At 37.6% G+C, this 19,925-nt stretch overlaps 2 protein-coding genes across 7 annotated transcripts in view; one reads left to right on the top strand and one right to left on the bottom strand.

Moving 5' to 3' along the window:
* The window catches only part of HSPH1 (heat shock protein family H (Hsp110) member 1), a 467,085-nt gene that overhangs the window by 9,588 nt on the left and 437,572 nt on the right, over positions 1-19,925 (bottom strand). The window lies entirely within an intron of this gene.
* USPL1 (ubiquitin specific peptidase like 1) overlaps positions 6,410-19,925 on the top strand; it is a 33,348-nt gene continuing 19,832 nt past the window's right edge. The window contains exons 1-5 of one of the 6 annotated variants that reach the window (XM_081814798.1): positions 6,411-6,586; positions 6,775-6,876; positions 9,562-9,727; positions 10,247-10,375; positions 16,471-17,113. In XM_081814798.1, coding sequence (XP_081670924.1) covers positions 9,629-9,727; positions 10,247-10,375; positions 16,471-17,113 — 871 coding nt within the window. In that variant the 5' untranslated portion in view covers positions 6,411-6,586; positions 6,775-6,876; positions 9,562-9,628. The other 5 variants (XM_031036023.2, XM_081814797.1, XM_006727980.3 and 2 more) reach the window with 5 other exon arrangements.

The following is a 19,925-nucleotide window of genomic DNA, read 5'->3' on the forward strand; positions in this document are numbered from 1 at the left end:
TTTTTTTTTTAAAGATTTTATTGATTTATTTGACAGAGAGAGACACAGCGAGAAAGGGAACACAAGCAGGGGGAGTGGGAGAGGGAGAAGGAGGCTTCCCGCCGAACAGGGAGCCCGATGCGGGGCTCGATCCCAGGACCCTGGGATCATGACCTGAGCCGAAGGCAGACGCTTAACGACTGAGCCACCCAGGCGCCCCTAGTCAAATTAATTTTAAAGTTAGTCTCAATTTAGAAGTATAATGTTTAAGGCCAGAGTAATTTTATTTATAACGGAAATTTTTAAAGACTGCCTTATGACAATGTTTTATAAGAGTTCTTTATAATAAATATTACTATTTTAAAGACTTTCTAAAAAGTGAAGCTAAACATTTACTTATCCCTATTCACTTCAACTATTTTTCTATCTTTAAGACCAAAGTCAAAATTCAACTCTGTGAGGCTCTTCCTGTAATTAAAATTAGCCATTTTTCTTCATTGTTGCTACTGAGTATTTCTTGTACATCTCTATTTAGTATTTATTTCACTTTTCCTTTGTATAAAAACTGTTTGCAAATGTTTCTACTTTTCTTTAGGAATAAGGATTATGCATTACTCACCTTTGTATTCAGCCAGCATTTAGCATAGTGCTTTGCATATTCAATAAAAGCTTGTTGACAACATTTTTCTCAGTAAGATGAGCATATAAATTACTTATACATCTCCCCAAAAAAACCGCTGAATATAAAAACATGGGGAAATATACCATTGAAAACATTCCATTTTAAGAGTAGGTTTTGTCATCCATATGAATTGGGAACCATGAAGATCGTTCATTGATCAACAAATATGTATTATGTATTACGGAATGTCTACGTAACAGGGAACAAAACAGATGTAGTCCTTGCCTTCACAGAGCTCACAACTTAGAGACAGACCACACACACACACACACACACAATGAAGAAAACGAACAGCGGGTGATAATAAGGAATTAAGAGTAATGGTGGCAGGTAGAGGGCCGCTCAGATAGGGTGGACAGCTTGACAAGAGAAACTGAGGCTGACACTTGAAGGGTAAGAGTCAAATATGCAAGGAAAAGGGGAACAGCCCCAGAATTAAGGCCCTAAAGCAGGGGTGGTGGTCATATGCCACAATGCCAGCTTCAGGGGAATACAGTTACTATAGCACATTCTCCATTCTTCTGTTTATCAATTCTTTTGCAGTTGTTTCTATCACTTCTCCTTTTCTGATGGTACAGATTTTCCTGGCTAAATTAAAAAATGGCATGAACTCTGGGAAATGTCAGATTGTTTCCAAATAATCCTAATTTCCCTCCAGTCCTTATGACTGATAAATTCATCTCCAAATGACAACTGTATCCCAATTAGGAAAGAAGAGTGTTTCTCTAGATCAGCTTTAATTTTTTGATTTGGAGTCCTCCTGATGCTAATCAACATGTTGTGTAATTACTTCAATAATTACTTATAGAATGCTCTTTTCTTCAGAAAAACGCCCTGCTGCTTTCTGAACTCAAGGTTGCTCTAGAGCCTAGACAGAGAAGGGGGACCGAAAGCACTAACCACTGGGCATTCTCAGATCTACTGCTACAGCTACATGTGAAATTATGTGAGCATGTGCTATACTGGAAAAAGCCCTGCATTAGAAATTAGAAGATACAGGTTCTAGGCCCAGGTCTGCCACTTTGTCACGCAAATTTGGTCAATTGTTTACTTTTATGTTTAGTCTTACTGGTAAAGTGGGAATACATGAAAGTTGTATCCTATATAAAGTCAACTGTATGTGCTTGGCAAAGAAGTTTAACAGAAAAATATCAGTTTAAATAGTACTCAATGCATATAAGTCCAGGAGTAAGCATGCGCTGAAAGACATAAATATGTTGTTACGTCAATTAGTCTCCATTTTTATGAGCCTCACTGAAAATCTTGCTCTGCTGCAGGATTTTGGGGTTTAAAGATTTATATACTTATTTATATATACTTTTATATATATATATAATATATATATATAATATATATACACTTATTTGTTCATTTAGGACAAGGTTTCTACATATATCCACTTGCTTCATCTAGGGCTCAAATAAAGAAACAGCCATTCAGATGATGTGATTTATTTTGTATGCTGAGCTTTAGAATCAAATAGGGTATTGACTCCACTATACCACTGTACTATTCTGGCACAGAGAGCACACAAGTCAAAGTTGATGGAACCCTGGGAATACACTGTTGAGACCGTGAGCCATCAATTTTTTCTTATTGGTAACTAAATGACATAAAAACATAAATGACATAGTTTTATCAACTATGTCACCATTCCAATAGAGCTGTGCCCCTGTTTAGGGAAAAGACATTCACATATATGGAAGATGAGGAATGTACAAAGCTATTCATTGCATAATGCTTTTAATAAAGACCAGGAAAAAATCTAAATGTCCAGAAGGAGAGGACTAATGAAGTGACACATCATACAATGGAATATTATGCTGCCATAAAAATGAAAAAGGAAACTTAATGACAAAGAACTTCTAAGATAAATGAAAAAAATAAAGTACATAAACTGTACATAGTACCATCTATGTAAAAAAGGGCAAAAAATAAAATATGTGTAGTATTTATTTGCTTATATACATGCAAAAGTTTTTTGGAAAAATATACAAGGAAACTATTAGCATCGGTTGCTTCCTAGGCAAGGAACTGGGTGGCTAAGGGGCAGGAGTAGAACGAAAACTTTTCATTGCATATTCTTTTTTACCTTTTGAATTTTGAACCATGTGAATGTATTACCTAATCCAAAAGAAAACACAAAATTTAGATTGGCAATAAAGTAGTTTGAGATGGAATAGGATCAGGTTCTTAACGGAAAACATTTACAGAAAGTAGGCATAGTTCTGAGGATAAATATCTGCAGGTAGAATATCAGAATGGTGACTATTCCAGACTTCTGACTTTTTAGATCTATAAACCAAGGCCCTGAAAATTATGTGACTCATGTAAGGTCACACAGCAAAAGAGGATTAGAAATCACATATTCCAGTATCCACTCTATGCCTCTATGACTCTTCTTTATCATATTGTTTTCTCATTTTGTATGGGCAAAACACAAACAAGTTTAGGCTGTCATGTTCCGTCTAAAGCTTAGAGTCTAAAGTACGAAATAACCTCAAATCCTGAGGCTATAATTTCTTGTATGGCCTTGATGTGGCTATACTTACAAATATGTGACTGCACGTATTACAATATGATAAATGTACTTTTTTCTATCCTATCTCAACTGAATTCACTGAGGGCAAGAACTAAAGTGTCTTAATTTTCTAAATATGCAAATGCCTAGCACAAGTGTACTGCCAAAAATATTAATATAAGTTCACATTCCTTAACCAAAACCCAGAGTCTGGATGTGGTTTAAAAATAATAATTTCTTGGGATGCGTGGGTGGCTCAGCCGGTTAAGCCTCTGCCTTCCACTCAGGTCACGATCCCAGGACCCTGGGATGGAGTCCCTGCATCAGGCTCCTTGCTCAGTGGGGAGCCTGCTTTTCCGTCTGCCTGCCACTTCCCCTGCTTGTGAGCTCTCGTTCTCTCTCTTGCTAACAAATAAATACATAAACCTTATAAAAAAAATAATTATAATAATTTCTTGATATTTAAAAATGTTACAAGGTACAAAAACCATTATGTAACACCTCCCATACCAGTGGCCAAGGGCAGCACCCCATAATCAAACATAAATATTTCTTCAGCAAAACATATGGGACAAAAATTATATATAATTTCTCATTTGCTCAGGTCATATTACCAAATGAATTTTGTCTCCAAGTTTAACTTTTTGGTTTGCAAAGCCTCCTGAATGTTGGAATTAAATAAGATTATACAGACTGTACTCACAAAAGTGCTGTTAAAAAATATGGTTAGTCACTTTAGCTCTCATCTTTTTGATGAGATCAGAACAACCTATCATAGCAGACAGCTTTTACATCCAGGTTTGGGCTAAAGACTTGGCTTATGATTAAGAAATCCAACCTAGAATACAGGACAAAACCCCCGACACTATGAGAAGAAAAAATTAAAAAATGAAAGAAAGAAAATCCTAATTGTACATTATATTCTTATCGTAGCTGTTCATTAATTTAATAAAAGCTCTCTTTGATTAGATTGCGTTCGTTTTTATTTATTTATTATTTTTTTTTCAAAGATTTTATTTATTTGACAGACACATAGTGAGAGAGGGAACACAAGCAGGGGGAGTGGGAGAGGGAGAAGCAGGCTTCGCTCCCCCCAAGCAGGGAGCCCAATGCGGGGCCGATCCCAGGACCCTGGGATCATGACCTGAACCGAAGGCAGGCGCTTAACGACTGAGCCACCCAGGCGCCCCTAGATTGTGTTAGTTTTTAATTAGAAACAGGTAAATAAAACTTCTGTCCCACACTGCTGACAGCAAGATTGCTTTAATTCTCCTGTAAGGTAACTGCACTTTCTGGGAACAGTGTACATAGAAAGACTCATTCTAAATATATTGGTAAAGAAAAAGCATTTATGTATTCAATTTTTTTCAACCTGTGACCGGTACTTTAATATAAATGAAAAGAGACTTTCTAGTCAATCTCTTCTAATTGACTCTCCTATATTATCATAATTCTTTTTATCCTATAAAGTCTTCCAAACTTTTTCTACTTTTTACAAGAGAGAAAAGCTCTGGAGTCAAAACACAGTATACACGAAAATCCTCTTTTCTTTCCACAACCCAAGCCCCACATCCATTTTGTTTCTGTTACTATTACATATTTTTTTCCTGGCAAAAAATCAAATTTGCACTAAAAGACTGTAAATCAACTTTACAAACAACGTTTCATTGATATAGTTCAGTTTGGCGATGTTGATTTTTCAATCTTAAAATTTTAACTGAATCAATTATTTTGTTCAACTTACGAAGTTAACAATTCAGCAAGCATTTATTACAAAAAAAAACAGTGTATTCCATCCTAAAAATTGAAATAGCAATGGTGAACAAGAAAAACTCTGAGTTTGGCTATTATTTCAAGGTTGAAATACTAGGTTCTCATATTTTCATAATTCACTTATAAAAACTAGTTGGATCTTACAACAAATATACCAGTATATTAATAATCGAGTACAACAAAAAAGGTAAACAAAAACTAACCAGCCTGGTTTTCTGTCTGGAGAAAAACAAAACAAACTGCCTATTGGATTTCTTGGCCATATGCATTCCTAAGTACAGAAAACTAAAATCCTTTTTACTGAGGAATTTCTTGGTATATGGGACTTGTTTCCTCTATACCGCCCTATCAAAATTACCAGCATTATTCCAGAATATAGTTATTTAGTTTGAGACCACTAAAAATACCCCACAGTCCAAAATGCCAACGATGGTTACTCTGTAAAAAGAAATGGTCAGAAACTACATATTACTCTAGGACATAGAACCAAGCGACCAAAGGACTTCTAGAATATGCTGCCCCAAGATTCAGAATGCAATTCAGAAATAGCACACGCGGTCACGATGTCCCTTAAACCACATGACCTTCCTACGAAAGCAGAGCCTCAAACTTATCAACTACATGAGAACTCCCCCTTTCTCTTAAAACAAGGCAGGGCAGCTGAAATGAGCGCAGCAGGGACAGATCGGCTGCTGACTAGTAAAAACGGGTCGTGGATAGCAAAGTCCCTGTGTTTTGGCTACTCCCCTTACCGTTAGAAGATCTGGGAGGGAGGAAAGGAGGAGAAACACCCCAGAATCCTGGCAGAAAAGCCCCTGGCCTCGCAGATGGGGTTTAGGGAGACAGGGAGGGGCAGCTCCGTGTGTGGTGACCCTTTGTGAACACACACTCTGTGGCTGCTCGGCTCTCACCGAGGCTTTAGGAGAGCGGACTACGGGGGCCTTGCGCGACCCACAATCGTCGTGGAGGCCGCAGCGCGGCGAAAACGCGCCGGCCGAGGGCTTCCATTGCACCCCCCGCCTCTACAGGCTAGGGAGCCCTTCCCTCGCCCAACCACCCACCCACCCAGGTCACTCTCCGCCGCGTAGACTTCCGACCCGGGCTCGCGCGGGCCAGGGCGCAACGAGGTGCGCACCAGTCTCTTTCCTCAGCGTAATCCCTCCGCTGTCGGACGCGCACTAGTTTTAATCACGCCCCACCCCCTAGCCGCCGGCGTCACCTCCGCCACTCGAGCGCTTTCCAGCAGCTTCCAGAAACGTCGCCTCCCCAAACCCAGCCACTCACAGATGCCGGGCTCGGCAGCCACTGGCCCCGCCCCTAGCCGTCGCCGCAGCTGCAACTGCGGCTGCGACAGCCGGGCGGACAGCCACGCCTCTGCAGAGGCCGTCCGGAAGTGCTCCCGTTTTCGCCTTCCCCGCCACGCTGACGTCCCTTCAGGCCCCGCGCCGAACAGGAAGGGGAACTCTTTTGCCGCGGACTCAAACCGGAAGCTGCTTTTCTAGCGGAGAGACCGGTGGGGGAGGAGCAGGCCGAGGGGAACGTGGGTTGAACGTTGCGTGGTGTAGTGTGGACCCAGCCTGGAATAGGAGTTCGGAGCAACCCGGTGCGAGGAAGGGGCGTGCAGGCGGCAGGTAATAGTTTCCACCGGCTCCTCTAATCGGGAAGACGGACAGAGCTGGGGAAAAGGGACTGTCTGTGGGGTAGTCGGCGCACAGAAAGGTGGGCTACCCTGGGAGAGGAAAGGGGCTGGGACTGGACTCGGGTGGGAGGGTTGGTGATTGAGGTATAGAAATAGAGTTACTGATTCGTTTTGTCTCAGAGAGGTAAATGCTGAAGAGAAACCAGAGTTGTTTTTCGCTCTTCCGAAGAGCGTGGAGATGGGGAGGGTTAACGGAACCCTGCTCCTCCTGGGCTTTCCAAGGTTGGTTTTAGAAACTGAGATGTCTTGGTCCTGTGCGTCTCTGATTCTGGAGGGCTGGGTTTGGTACCAGGAAGGGCCGGGCGCCCAAAGCCGACCTCATTCCTCGGCTTTAAGTCCGCTGTGGCCTTATCTTTGACAATTTATGTGATGAGCCCGCTTGGTCTTGGGGGGCAAACTCAAGTTTAAGGCTCTTCTCGGAGCAGCTCGTTCTCTGGGTTTCCCCCCTGTGCACACGGGACCGTGAAACAAGCTTAACTGCATATCTTTCGTCATTCCCAGGGCAACCTTTACACAGTCATTGTGCTGTAACTGCGTTCATACGGGGCTAAGTAATTCACATTCGGGGACCGGGAATATCAGTGACTCACAGAAGTACTGAAAAGAGGGCGTCAGAAAAAAGGTGCTGAGGGTGAAGTGGAGTAGAGGAGGGTAAGATTGGAAAACCAGGTTGGTCTCAAGTGCAGTTAGCTTTAGGTCATAGTACTACCTTCAGGTAAGGTGTAAATAGATGATTTTAAGCTGAGCCGTGACAGACTCAGACTTGTTTTATACAAGCGTCACTTCGGCAGTGTTACAGAGGGGGGACGGGTTGGAGAGGTGGGGATTTGAGGCTTCCAAAGAACTGTCCACAGAATTTGGTGACACTTACTGCGTGAAGAAGTGGGAAGTGAAAGTTTCGAGAATCACTCAAATTTTCTAGTGTGTTTGGAAAGATGAAGATACCAAAATACAGGTGAGATACAAGAAAGAGGAGCAGGTTATGTTGGTAGGGAGAACAGTGAAGATGATCATTGAGGGCAGATTAACTTGTGAGAATCACCCCAGGGTTTTGTATAGAAGACAAAGTTAATTAATTTTGGAAGACCTGGATAGCTCACCTCTGGTATTTTTTTAAATGAATTTTCTTTTGTGGGGTTTTGCATATTTAGAATTTCCACCACCAGCCTATCTGCTTTCCCCATTGAAATGTTGGCTCCTGGGATCAGGATCAGAGCAGATTTGAAGGCTTCTTATGTTTTACTTTTATAATTGAGAGAGAGAGAACAGGCCAAAAAAGTTTTCTAGATCCCTCAGGCAGATGGAAATTTTCATCAAAAACATCTTATTCAAGGTATATAGGGTACCAGTTTTTCTTTTGAGAATACTGCAGAATAATACAAGATGTGCAGCATATTGTCTACATAGAGTGAAGTATAAAACTAGCACCAAATGAACAGTAGTTAAAATTTACTGTCCGTTCAGGTGCTAAGCATATTACATGTATTGTATTTAATTCTTAGTACAAACCAGTGTTACAAATTTCTGAACCCAGATGTGCAGTTGTAAAGCCCATGCTTTTAGCCACTCTGGAACTATAAGCATTTTGACTCTTTCCTGTATAGTTCTCTTTTGTAAGTATATTATAAATAGAGCCAGCCAAAAATAAATTGGTGTTGTCTGTGAGGAGCTGAAGTAAAAGTTAGCACCAAACTTATTTTTATCTTTTTGGCAGTGGTTCTCAGTGGGGCAGTTTTGCTTCCCAGGGGTCATTTGGCAATGTCTGGAGACTTTTTTGGTTCTCACAACCGAGGAGTGCCAATGGCACTCACTACCTAGTAGAAGTCAGGGATGCTGCTAAACATCCTACAATGTGCAAGACAGCCCTCACAGCAAAGAATTGTCCGGTCCAAAATGTCTATAGTGCTGTAGTTCAGAAGTCCTGCCTTAGCAATATTTCTTCAGGAATTTGAGATTCACTTATACTTTTCTTAGAAGCATTTTTATTTTTGAAATTATTCCTTAAAAGATGTGTAAAGTTTATACATCTGGAACAGAATAGCATAACTGGTTTTTAAAGTGAAGCTGTAAGCCACGGTTTCCCAGGAGGTGGTTGTTACAGAAATTCTTAGATTTGGGAAAGATTTTTGCTTGAAATTATTTTACAACACCGCATAAGTGGTGATTTACTCTGCTTTAAGGTCTTTTGTATCTGGTTTCCTTATATTTTAAATCCATACCTAAACTACTTTTAGTAATTAATTTTTCCTTATACTGAGCTCCAGTCTTATAATTTTGACTTTACTGAATGTGATTCTATTCCATGGGATTACACTCAAACTTGTTACATGTTGTAATTTGTACTATTATAGTGTTTATATTTTTGTTTGGTACAGTTCATTTATTACAAAATAGCATATTGTTGGAAATTTAAAAAAAAAAAAAAAGCATTATTCTCTTGATGACCTTGGTGGTTGAAAGCAGTAGAAATGTATGGGGTTCTTTTGTCCCTGTCGAGCAATGGCACAATAGATCTGGGGTCTTTAAAATACATTCTTAGTATAATGCTGACATACTTGTTTCAGATTATGCATAGACCCTAAAAACTTGGGTTTTTAAACTCTGGTCAATATAATTTGTTATTTAAGTAATAGTTTATCTCTCTTATAAGTTTTAATAAATTTGCTTACAAATGAGTCTGAAACTTGGTCCTGTTGCCAATCTGCTCTCTTCCAGCAAATTTGCTAGGTTTACAAGTAAATATAGGTAATTTGTTTTCTCTTCAAGATTACAATTTTAGAATATGTTTATATTGGGACATGTAGTTTCAAAATATACTTAATGTATATAATCTTATAAGATAGCATAGCTCTTTTTCAAAGTAAACAGGATTTTTATTTAATTGTCTATTGACTTTTTTTTTTCCAGGGTTCATTGAAAAATCCTTAGTGATATTGACATGTTTCAAGTGACATAAATTAGCCAATGACTCGGAATGATGGATTCCCCGAAGATTGGAAATGGTTTGCCAGTGATTGGACCAGGGACTGATATAGGGATATCTTCACTCCACATGGTGGGGTATTTGGGAAAAGTTAGTGAACTTATTTTTTGCCTCAGTGCAAAGTTGGTTTTTGTCCTCCTTTTTATGAGACTTAAATTTGGTTTTAATTTACCAATTCTAAAAATTTATATCTTCCACGGAAATCTTACAGCAATGGCGAAAGATTATTTTAATGTATTTACCTCTCTGTGTTTTATTGATATGTGAAAGTAGAAATAAAACATAGACCTTGTGGTTTATTATTCTCAGAAAATGTGGAACATACATTTTCCCTGGTAGTTGACATTACTTTTTTTCTTGCAAATAAAACTGATGCTATTTTTAACACTTAAAACTTAGTATTTAAAACTATAATACATTCTTTTTGGAATAATAGCTATATTTAAAGTGTATATGCATTTCTTTTATTTGCCATGTTTAAAATATCTAGCCAGGACACTTCCAGGTGAATATTGTATTTTTTTTCTGGGTTACTTTTCCATTTAACTTTTTGTAATTTGATACAGTCTAGGAATGTCTATATTTTAATTTACTTTATTTCTCTTTTAGAATTATGATTCAGCTAAAGTCCCGTCAGATGGGTATTGCCCTGCTTGTAGAGAGAAGGGAAAGTTAAAAGCCTTAAAGACTTACCGAATTAGTTTTCAAGAATCTATCTTTTTGTGTGAGGATCTGCAGGTAAAGTATTAATCTTAGATAGTATTAAGGTTTTAGCTTTTTGCTTTTTTCTTCAGTGTTTAAATTTGTACTCGTTTTGTATTTTTTAGACTGTACATTTTTAATACATAATCAGAGTTTCTAGATCTGCCTAGTATACAGTTTTAAATATTTTCTGTTATTTTTCCCGAATTATTGCATGAAGATACTTGTTTTTATTATCATTAGACTTGTGAGGGGAGAAAATAGATTTCAAGGTGGGTTTTTTTTAACCTTGTGGGGGTCCTTGTTAGTTGTTGGAATATAGCAGTTATCCTTTCATCTCTTTGATTTATAAACTTTGGAACTTATTGGAAAAGTTATTAATCTCTAAATATTATATACTTAAGGATCTAAATATCCAGTGTATCCAGTGGTAGAACCTTTTTTTTTTTTTTTTTAATTTTAGTTACTTATTTGAGAGTGAGAGAGAACACGCGTGCAAGAGAGTGGGGTAAGAGGGAGAACTAGACTCCCTGCTGGTTAGGGAGCCCTACTCAGGGCTCAGATCTCAGGACTCCAAGATCATGACTTGATCTGAAGTCACTTAACCAACTGAGCCATCCAGGCGTCCCCAGTGGTACAACTTTTACATAGGAGCTGATTAAATTCCATAATACTCCACATTTTATTGTACTTGACAATTTATGAAACTCTCATATACATGTTTAGTTCTCTAAACTTTGCAAGGTAGTTATTTCCATTATGAATAAGAAATCAGGGTTTAGGAACATAAGATCTTCATAAAGTTGCAAAACTGTAATTGGAATATAGTCTTCTAATTTCAGATATGTTTTATTCCAAGTAAACTAGCAGTTCATCAGAATCACCTGGAGTACTTTTAAAAAATTTCTGAGTATCATCCCCGGATGCCATTTCAGTAGAATTGACCCAGAATTATATAATTTTTAACTCTTAAGGATGAGTCTCATGATCATCCAAGTTTGCAAAATACTAAACTAAATCACACTGTTGGTGATAGATACTTTGGCTGAGTGTAACTTGAAGAAAATCTCTGGCATTCCTACACATAGAAATAAATTTCTTTTTGCATTTATTCAATAATTTTTTTTTTTTTTTTTTTTTTTTTAGTGTCACCACGTTGGCAGTGTTCCAAAGGCTAGGATACAATGAATAAAGCAAAAAATATCTAACCCTCAAGAAGGTGGTTATGGGGGCGCCTGGGTGGCTCAGTTGGTTAAGCATCTGCCTTCGGCTTAGGTCATGATCCCAGGGTCCTGGGATGGAGCCCCAGCTCTGACTCTCTGCTCTGCAGGGAGCCTGCTTCTCCCTTTCCCTCTTCCTGCCACTCCCCCTGCTTGTGCGTGCGCTTTCTCTCTCTCTCGACCAAATAAACAGTCTTTTTTTTTTAAAGGTGGGTATGTTCTAGATGGGGAAAAAATATCAATAAGTAAGTTATAGTTTTTGTGTGTGAGGTAATGAAAGGTGCTGTGGGGAAAAATAAAGCCCGGGGACCCAGAGTGGTGAAGGGAATTCTTCATTGAGAAAGTGACATTTGAGCAAAAACCTGGAAGAAATGAAGAACAAGCCATATGGCTATCAGATGGACAAGCATTCCAGGCACGGAGAGTAGCAGATACAAGGCCCTGAGAGAGTAGAGGTTGCCTGTGCAAATTTGTTCTACCGCAAGGAAACTAGAAGAGCTGGATCTGAGTAAGTAAAGCAGAGTAATAGAAGATGGGTAAGAAAAATAATGGGGAGGAGGCTGGACCAAGTAGTGTCTTAGAGGCCATTGTAAAGCCTTCGGCTTTTACTGTGACTGAAATGAAGAGCCATACCAGGGAGTGACATAATCTGATTTACATGTTAAAAAGATCACTGTGGCTTTTGTGTTGAAAGTATATGTAATGGGCAAGACCTGAAGAGGGGACACTAGTTTAAAGACAATTAGAGTATTCCATGGGGAGCAAATAGTGGCTAAGGTGATGAGACATGGTTGGATTATCTATATATTTTGAAAGTAGAGCCAAAAAGGATTTGCTGAAAGATTGGGATACACAGTAGGAGAGAGAGGAATCAAGGATGATTCCCAGATTTTTGGCTTGCATAATTGGAAGAGTGGAGTTGCCAGTTAACTAAGACGAGAAAGACATTGGGCAGAGGAAGATTTTGGGTGAGTGATAAAAAATTGGAGAGGAAGAAGTGAGAAATACAGATGTGAGGTGGTACCTGGAGGAGGAAATTTTTAAGTTGGGAAAAATAACAGCATGTTTGTATGCTGGTTATATCCAGTGGAGAGGGAAAAATAGGAGAAAGTGTCACAGAATTGCTCGAGAGCTATCCCTGGAGCAGACAGTGGGCTCTATCGAACAGTGAGAAGGCTTGATGTTAGGAGGTTTGACAGCTTATCCTAACAGCAGGCTATATAGAGAGTTTACTCATTAACTACCTCAGAACAAAGTTGTAGAGTGGTGAATATGGGAAAGAGAAATCTTTCTAGAAAAAAACTACTTTTTTCTCCTCTTCCAGACAATGTATTTCAGTAGAGTTCTTTAACCATGGACTGCCATAATAAAGAAGTCCCTGTCCTCAGGACATTAGGTTATAGCTATTAAAGTTAGAGGTTTTATTTGCATTTTGAGATTTGAAGCATTTTTTTTTAAGTGATGAGGAAAAATATAACCAAGAATTCTAAGCATATACTTTGCAGATGTGAAAAAAAAACTTTAAAGTAATTATTGATCTAATTTTTAGGAAGTGTTCTATTCAGTAAGGGCCCAGTGTATTTTGTGAAGTAGATTGGTTTACACCAGGAGTTAGCACACTCTTTATATGACACCCACTGGCTAAGAACGATAGTTAGGTTTTTAAATGATTAGGCAAAAATGAAAAGAATACTATTTTGTAATATATGAAAATTATATGAATTTCAGATTTCAGTGTCCATAAGAAAAATTTTATTGGAATGTAGCCATACTCAATCATTTTTGCATTGTCTATGGCTGTTTTTGTATTATAATGGCGGATTTAAGTAGTTATAACAGAGACCTTGACTAGCTCAAAAAGCCTAAAATATTTATCTGGCCTTTTTCAGGTAAAGTTTGCTGATCCCTGGTCTATAAGACCTTTGAATCAATTTGTTAATTTGTTAATTTTTTTTATTATAAAATTTGAACTCCACGGAACATTCTGCTTTCACTTGCCAAATTGCAAAGAACCACATGGGAAACCCCTCTTAATCAGCAGTTTCTTGATTTCAAAAAAGAAGATTCAAACTCTGCTTCCAAATTAATAAATTGAAACTCAAGTTTTTTCCAAGTGTAGGGAGTTTTATCTTTTTTCTTTTTTTTTTGAGTATTCCATTAGTCTTTTATTGGAACATTTATTTAGTTTTTTTTAAAAAAACATGAAATTTATAAGGCTCTTAAGTCTTAAGATGTCAGAGAAAACACTCATTTTCTTGGTTTTCTTCATTTGTAAAATGAATGTAAATTATTTTTTTTGTAAATGTTTTTATAGTTTGTTTTTGGCATACCTTATACTTTTCCAAATATAAGGTAATGTGCAATGTTTTCCTTTTTCTGTTTTATAGGAAAACGGGAATGTATTTAAGCTGCTCAAAAAATCAGTGAAAGAGGCAGCATTAGATTTTTTTCAGCCTTAGATTTTAAATGCTTTTGCATGGTTGGGCTAGATGGAAAAATTAATACTTTATGTATTATCGTTTTATGACTTTCCTTTTTTTGAAGACAAGTTAAAAAACTTCTAGTTACAAAAATGGCATATGTTCATTATAAATACAAAGTAGATACTAAAGTCGAGGTATAAAGAGATAAAAATCTGAAAACAATTTATAAAAGAGAAAAAATGGGGCAAGGACAAATTGTATTTTAAATTGGCCCTTTGACTGGAGCACAAATTATAGATAGAAAAGTCAGATGAGACATTTGCAAATAATGTAGGGGGAAATCATCTAGGCCACTAAATTTTGCAGCTCCAGGGCCCTTTATTGTTTATTGTTTTTAATTAAGTAGGGGTGCTGGTAGGATATGACACCATGATCTTGACTCTGCTTGAGATCGATAAAGATTTTTTAAATTTTTTTTGTTTTTTAAAAATTTTTTAATTATTAAAAAAAACGTGAAATTTACCATCTTAATCATTTTTAAGTGTACGGTTCAGGAGTGTTAGGTATATTCACATTATTATGCAACAGATCTCTTGAACTTTCTCGTCTTGAAAAACTCAAATTCTGTACCCACTGAATAACAGCTCCCCTTTTCCCCTCCACCCGTGCTTTGGAAACCACCATTCTACTTTTGGTCTCTATGAATTTGTCTCCTCTGGGTACCTCATATAAGCGGAATCATACCGTATTTGTCCTTTTGTGACTAACTTATTTTACTTCGCATAATGTCTTCAATAATTATACATGTTGTAGTCTGTGAACAGATTTCCTTACTTTTTAAGGCTGAATAATATTTCATTGTATGTATACCACATTTTCTTTATCCATCTGTGTATTCATGGATATGTGGGTTGCTTTCACCTCTAGGCTGTTGTGAATAATGCTGTAATGAATACGGGTATGCAGATACCTCTTTGAGGTCTTTCATTTTTTTGCTTTCATGTTTTTTTGGATATATACTGGTCTATGACTATGAATACAAAATTATTATTGTTTTAAAGTGTTCTCTGTTTTCTGACAAATGGTAGGATTTAGGAAATAATCTCAAGGTATAATGTTGGGGGTCAAATTGTTAGTTGATGGCGAGTGCATTACTAGTTGGTAACAGAAGAATCCAGAACTTATCCTATTAAACTAAAGAATTTCATAAGCACAATATTATGAGTATAGTATTTATTTGTATAGAAGAAACTGTACTTAAAAAGAGGATTTAGTGCATTTCAGTATCTGTTGCTCACAACCTAGTGACTAAAAAAACTTAATGGCTTGACTTAGCATTACTCATGATTCTGTGGGTTGCCCAGGTGGTTCTTACATTTCACCTGCTGTTGTCTAGGAAACCTAAAATGTCCACATAGCTGGCAGTTGGTGCTAGCTGCCAACTGGGAACTCAGCTCGGGCAGTCAGCCACAATCTCAGTTCTTTTCCATGAGGGTCTCTCCATGAGGCTAATTGGGCTCCTCACAGTATAATGGATGGGACTTCTTTAAGAAGGAGTGTTCCAGAAGGAAGGCTCCAAAAGGAGTAGCTCAATGAGCCCATGCTTATTGGGCTTCCACATGGATCATGCTTGTGAACATCCCATCAAAGCTGGTCACATGGCTTAGCCCAGAGTGGTACAGCAGAGGCCTGACTCTGCCAGGGCATGAATAGCAGGAGGGATAGTTCTTTAGTTCAGTAGAGGCCACCAAGGTAGCAGTTACCAGGCTTGTGTAGAAGAAGGCATTATTTTAAATGAGGACACATAGTCTATTAGATTTCTTGAATTTGTCTTTTAAAATATCTTCCTAGGTTTCAGACTTGGGGAAAATTGGTTATTTTGGTGATTTGTCTACACTTTTGATATTTGGCTGAAATTATGTTAATACATAATAAGATTTGATAAAGTTGTTAAAATTCGGCCAGTTTGATTCTTAGATCCAATAAGGATGTAAAATTGATAACGCTGATATGCTCTCAGATTAATATTGTTTTGAAATTAAGAAACACAGAAATTACTAATGCAGTTTTTTTATTTGAAAATACTTCCCCCCCAAAATGAAAATACTTTTCCAGTTTTTAATGTTATGCGGTGTACCTGTCCCAAAAAGAATAACACTCATCATAGCATGTTTCTTTAAATTGTTGAAATTTGTTAATTCACTAAATATTAGGTTTTTTATTAAAAGTATGTATGTTTTCCTTCTTAGCTTCCTCTAGTGTGGATCAGATTAAACCCTTGATTGTTCAAATTAACTAGGGAAAACTATGCTTTGGGGGGCCAAAATTTTTATTTAATAGTTGTTTATTCCTAGTTCCTTTAAATTTAGATTGGTACAATTGTATTGATGCTAAAATTTTATACGTATTTTTCATGACGTAGAAATTGTACTATAAAACTTGAGCTTATTTGAATTTTTTGTAGTTATCATTTTCTTTTTCTTTCTAGTGCATCTATCCTTTGGGCTCTAAATCACTTAATAACTTAATTTCTCCTGATTTGGAAGATTGTCACATTACAAATAAGCCTCAAAAAAGAAAGTTCTTGGAAACCAACTATAAAGATTTACCTCTTTTAGCAAATGCCAAAAAGACTAAAAATCATATTGTTACTGATGGTGGACAAGTTTTGAACAGCAAACATAATGGAGAAGCATATGATGAAACCTCATCTCACTTACCTGATTTACCACACAGTGGTCCACAGAATCCAGTTAGGACAGCTGATTCCTTGGAACAGAATGAGATTTTGGAGGCTGATACAGACATGGCTGCTGAAGAATATCCTACTACAGTTGATGTTTCTGGAACTGGAGTGATTTCTCCTCAAAATGAAGGATGCACGTCTGAACTGGAAATGCCATTGGAGAGCAAATGTACATCACTTTGCCAGTCTTTATGTGTCCAGTGGAAAAACGCTAATTCTCTCTGTTGGTTAGATTGTATTCTGTCAGCATTGGTGCACTTGGAAGGGTTAAAAAACACTGTGACTGACCTGTACTCTAATGAGGACTCTGTGTTCTGGCAGTTGTTTATGAAGTATAACCAAGCCAATAAGCTCCTGCATACCAATCAGTTGGATGGAATTAAAGGTTGGTAATAATAATTTATTTCTCTTTTACTTTTAAAGAAGTTAATGTTCAGGGATGCCTGGGTGGCTCAGTCAGTTAAGCGTCTGCCGTCAGCTCAGGTCATGATCCCAGGGTCCTAGGATTGAGCCCTCCATTGGGCTCCTTGCTCAGCAGGGAGCCTGCTTCTCCCTCTGACTGCCGCTCCCCCTGCTTGTGCCCTCTCTCTCTCTCTCTCTGACAAATAAATAAAATCTTAAGAAAAAAAGTTAATGTTCAGTTTTGTCTCATAACATGGAAAAGATACAGCTACAAATCACTCATTATTCCAGTTTCCCAACAATCTTTATTCACAATGAGGGTTATGTATTATTTTTTTCTTATAAAATAGGATACCTATGAACCCACCTCCCAACCCAAAAGAATTAAAATATTTCCAATAACTTAATCTACTTATGTGTTCCTCCCATCCCACGCTCCATCTCCCCTGCAAAAGTAATTCACCCTGAAATGTGTTTTATTGTTTCTTTTTTGAAATAGTTTGTTTTGCATATGTATTGTTAAACAATATATTGCCTACTTTAGTTTGTTTTGAACATAATAAAAAGGATATTGTACAGTAGTCTTCTGGGACTTTTTTTCTTTCTTTCCTTTTTTTTTTTTTTAAGATTGATTTATTTGAGAGAGAGAGAGTATAAGCAGGAGCAGCAGCAAAGGGAGAGGGAGAAGCAGGCTCCCTGTGGGACTTGATCCCAGGACCCTGAAGGCAGCTGCTTAACTGACTGAGCCACCCAGGTGCCCCTTTGTATTTTCTTTCTATAAAGATTTATTTGTGAAGCTGCTTGTATTGGTGGTTCATTATTTTTCATTGCTATAGATGTCCATTGTGTAAATATATCAGTATATTTATTCATTTACCTGTCACTGAGTTATTTTTTGCCATTATAAATAGTGCTGCTGTGACTATTCTTGGGCTCAAATAGAGTTTCTCTTGGGTATACCATAGGAATGGGATCAAATCATAGACTCTGGGGCACCTGGGTGGTTCAGTTGGTAATCTTTTCCAAGATTAGAAAGTCATTCCCCTATATTTTCACAGAAAAGTCAACTTGATTTCAGCTCAGGTTATGGTCTCAGGGTCATGGGATCAAAGCTCTGTGTTGGGGTCCATGCTCTGCGCAGAGTCTGCTTGAGATTTTCTCTCTCCCTCTTCCCCCTCTTATGTGCGCATGGCTCTCTCTCTCTCAAATAAAATCTTAAATCATAGGCTCTAAGTTCAGATTTACAAGATAATGGCAAATTGTTTTCCAAACTGGTTGTACCAATCAGTACTCCCATTAGCATTGTGTAAGAGAGCCCTGATCCATATATTCTCCCTTGGTTATTTTCACACTTGGAGAATTTTGCTATTTGAATGATGTAAAATGGTTTATGGTCTTGATTTGCCTTTCCCAAATTTTATTTAAGTTTTTATTTTAATTCAGTTAACACAGTTATATTAGTTTCAGGTGTATACAGTACAGTGATGCAGCAGTTCCATACATCACCTAGTACTCCTCACAAGTGCACTCCCTAGTTCCGTCACCTATTTAACCCATCCGCCACCCACCTCTCTGCCTTTCTCAAATTTTAAAGAGGTTGGACAGCTCTTCAAGTGTAAAATTGATCATATGTTTCCTCTTTTGTGAAATGTCTGTGTCTTACTGTTATTTGCTCTATTGCCATGTACTTGTTTGAATTTCTGTATGTCTTTGTTGCTATCTTTATGTCAGATACGTGTTGCTAAATCTCCCAGTTTGTATCTTGTGTATTTACTTTTTTAAAGATACCTTTTGATGTGCAGAAATTGTTAATCTTTCCTCTTGTAGCTAGTAATACTTCTGACATTTAAAAGGAATCTTTCCAAGATTAGAAAGTCATTCACCTATATTTTCACTGAAAAGTCAAAGTTTTGTTGTTGACATTGAATTTTAATTCAGCTGAAGTTAATTTTTGTGTGTGATAGTCATCCCCTTTTTCCCCTATTGCCTAACTAGTTTTTCCTAGCTCCTAGCTCCACATTTTTCTCAACTGATCTGCCAGGCCACCTTTGTTATATAGCCTTCCATATATGTGGGCAGCTGTTCCTTAACTCTCAGTTTTTGTTTTCTTGGTTACTTTATCTGTCCCAGTGTCAGTACTACACTATTTTAATTACCAGGGTTATTTAGGTATTGCTGTGTGGGAGTATAAGAATCCTCACCTTTATTCAACTTGTCTTTGGTCATGCAATCTTTTATATAAATCTTATATATTTTTCCCCATTGTTGACCATTCAGGCTGCTTATTATTACTTGCAATTATGAATAAACACCATGACATATAATCCATCTATCCTTTGAATCCATCCATTGCCGATTATATCCTAGAAGGGATATTAAAATTTTAATATAAAGAGTCTTTCTGAATGGCTTTCCAAAAGGGTTATATAAACATGTAATTCCATTTCCATATGTAAAAGAAAGCATCCCAGAGCACTCAGATCACCTTTGAGTATAAACATTTTAAAAGTTACAATTTTGTTAGATAAGAAATAATTGTTTCAACTTGAGTTTCTTCGAGATTGAATTTTTTTGCAAGTTTTAAAATTCAGTTTTGTTTTTGTTTTTTTTAAGATTTTATTTGACAGGGAGAGACAGCAAGAGAGGGAACACAAGCAGGGGGAGTGGGAGAGGGAGAAGCAGGCTTCCTGCCGAGCAGGGAGCCTGATGCAGGGCTCGATCCCAGGACCCTGGGACCATGACCTGAGCCAAAGGCAGACACTTAACGACTGAGCCACCCAGGCGCCCCTAAAATT

The sequence above is a fragment of the Leptonychotes weddellii genome, chromosome 3, assembly GCF_054177405.1.
Source record: "Leptonychotes weddellii isolate Sample4059 chromosome 3, ASM5417740v2, whole genome shotgun sequence".
Taxonomy (NCBI): Eukaryota; Metazoa; Chordata; class Mammalia; order Carnivora; family Phocidae; genus Leptonychotes; species Leptonychotes weddellii.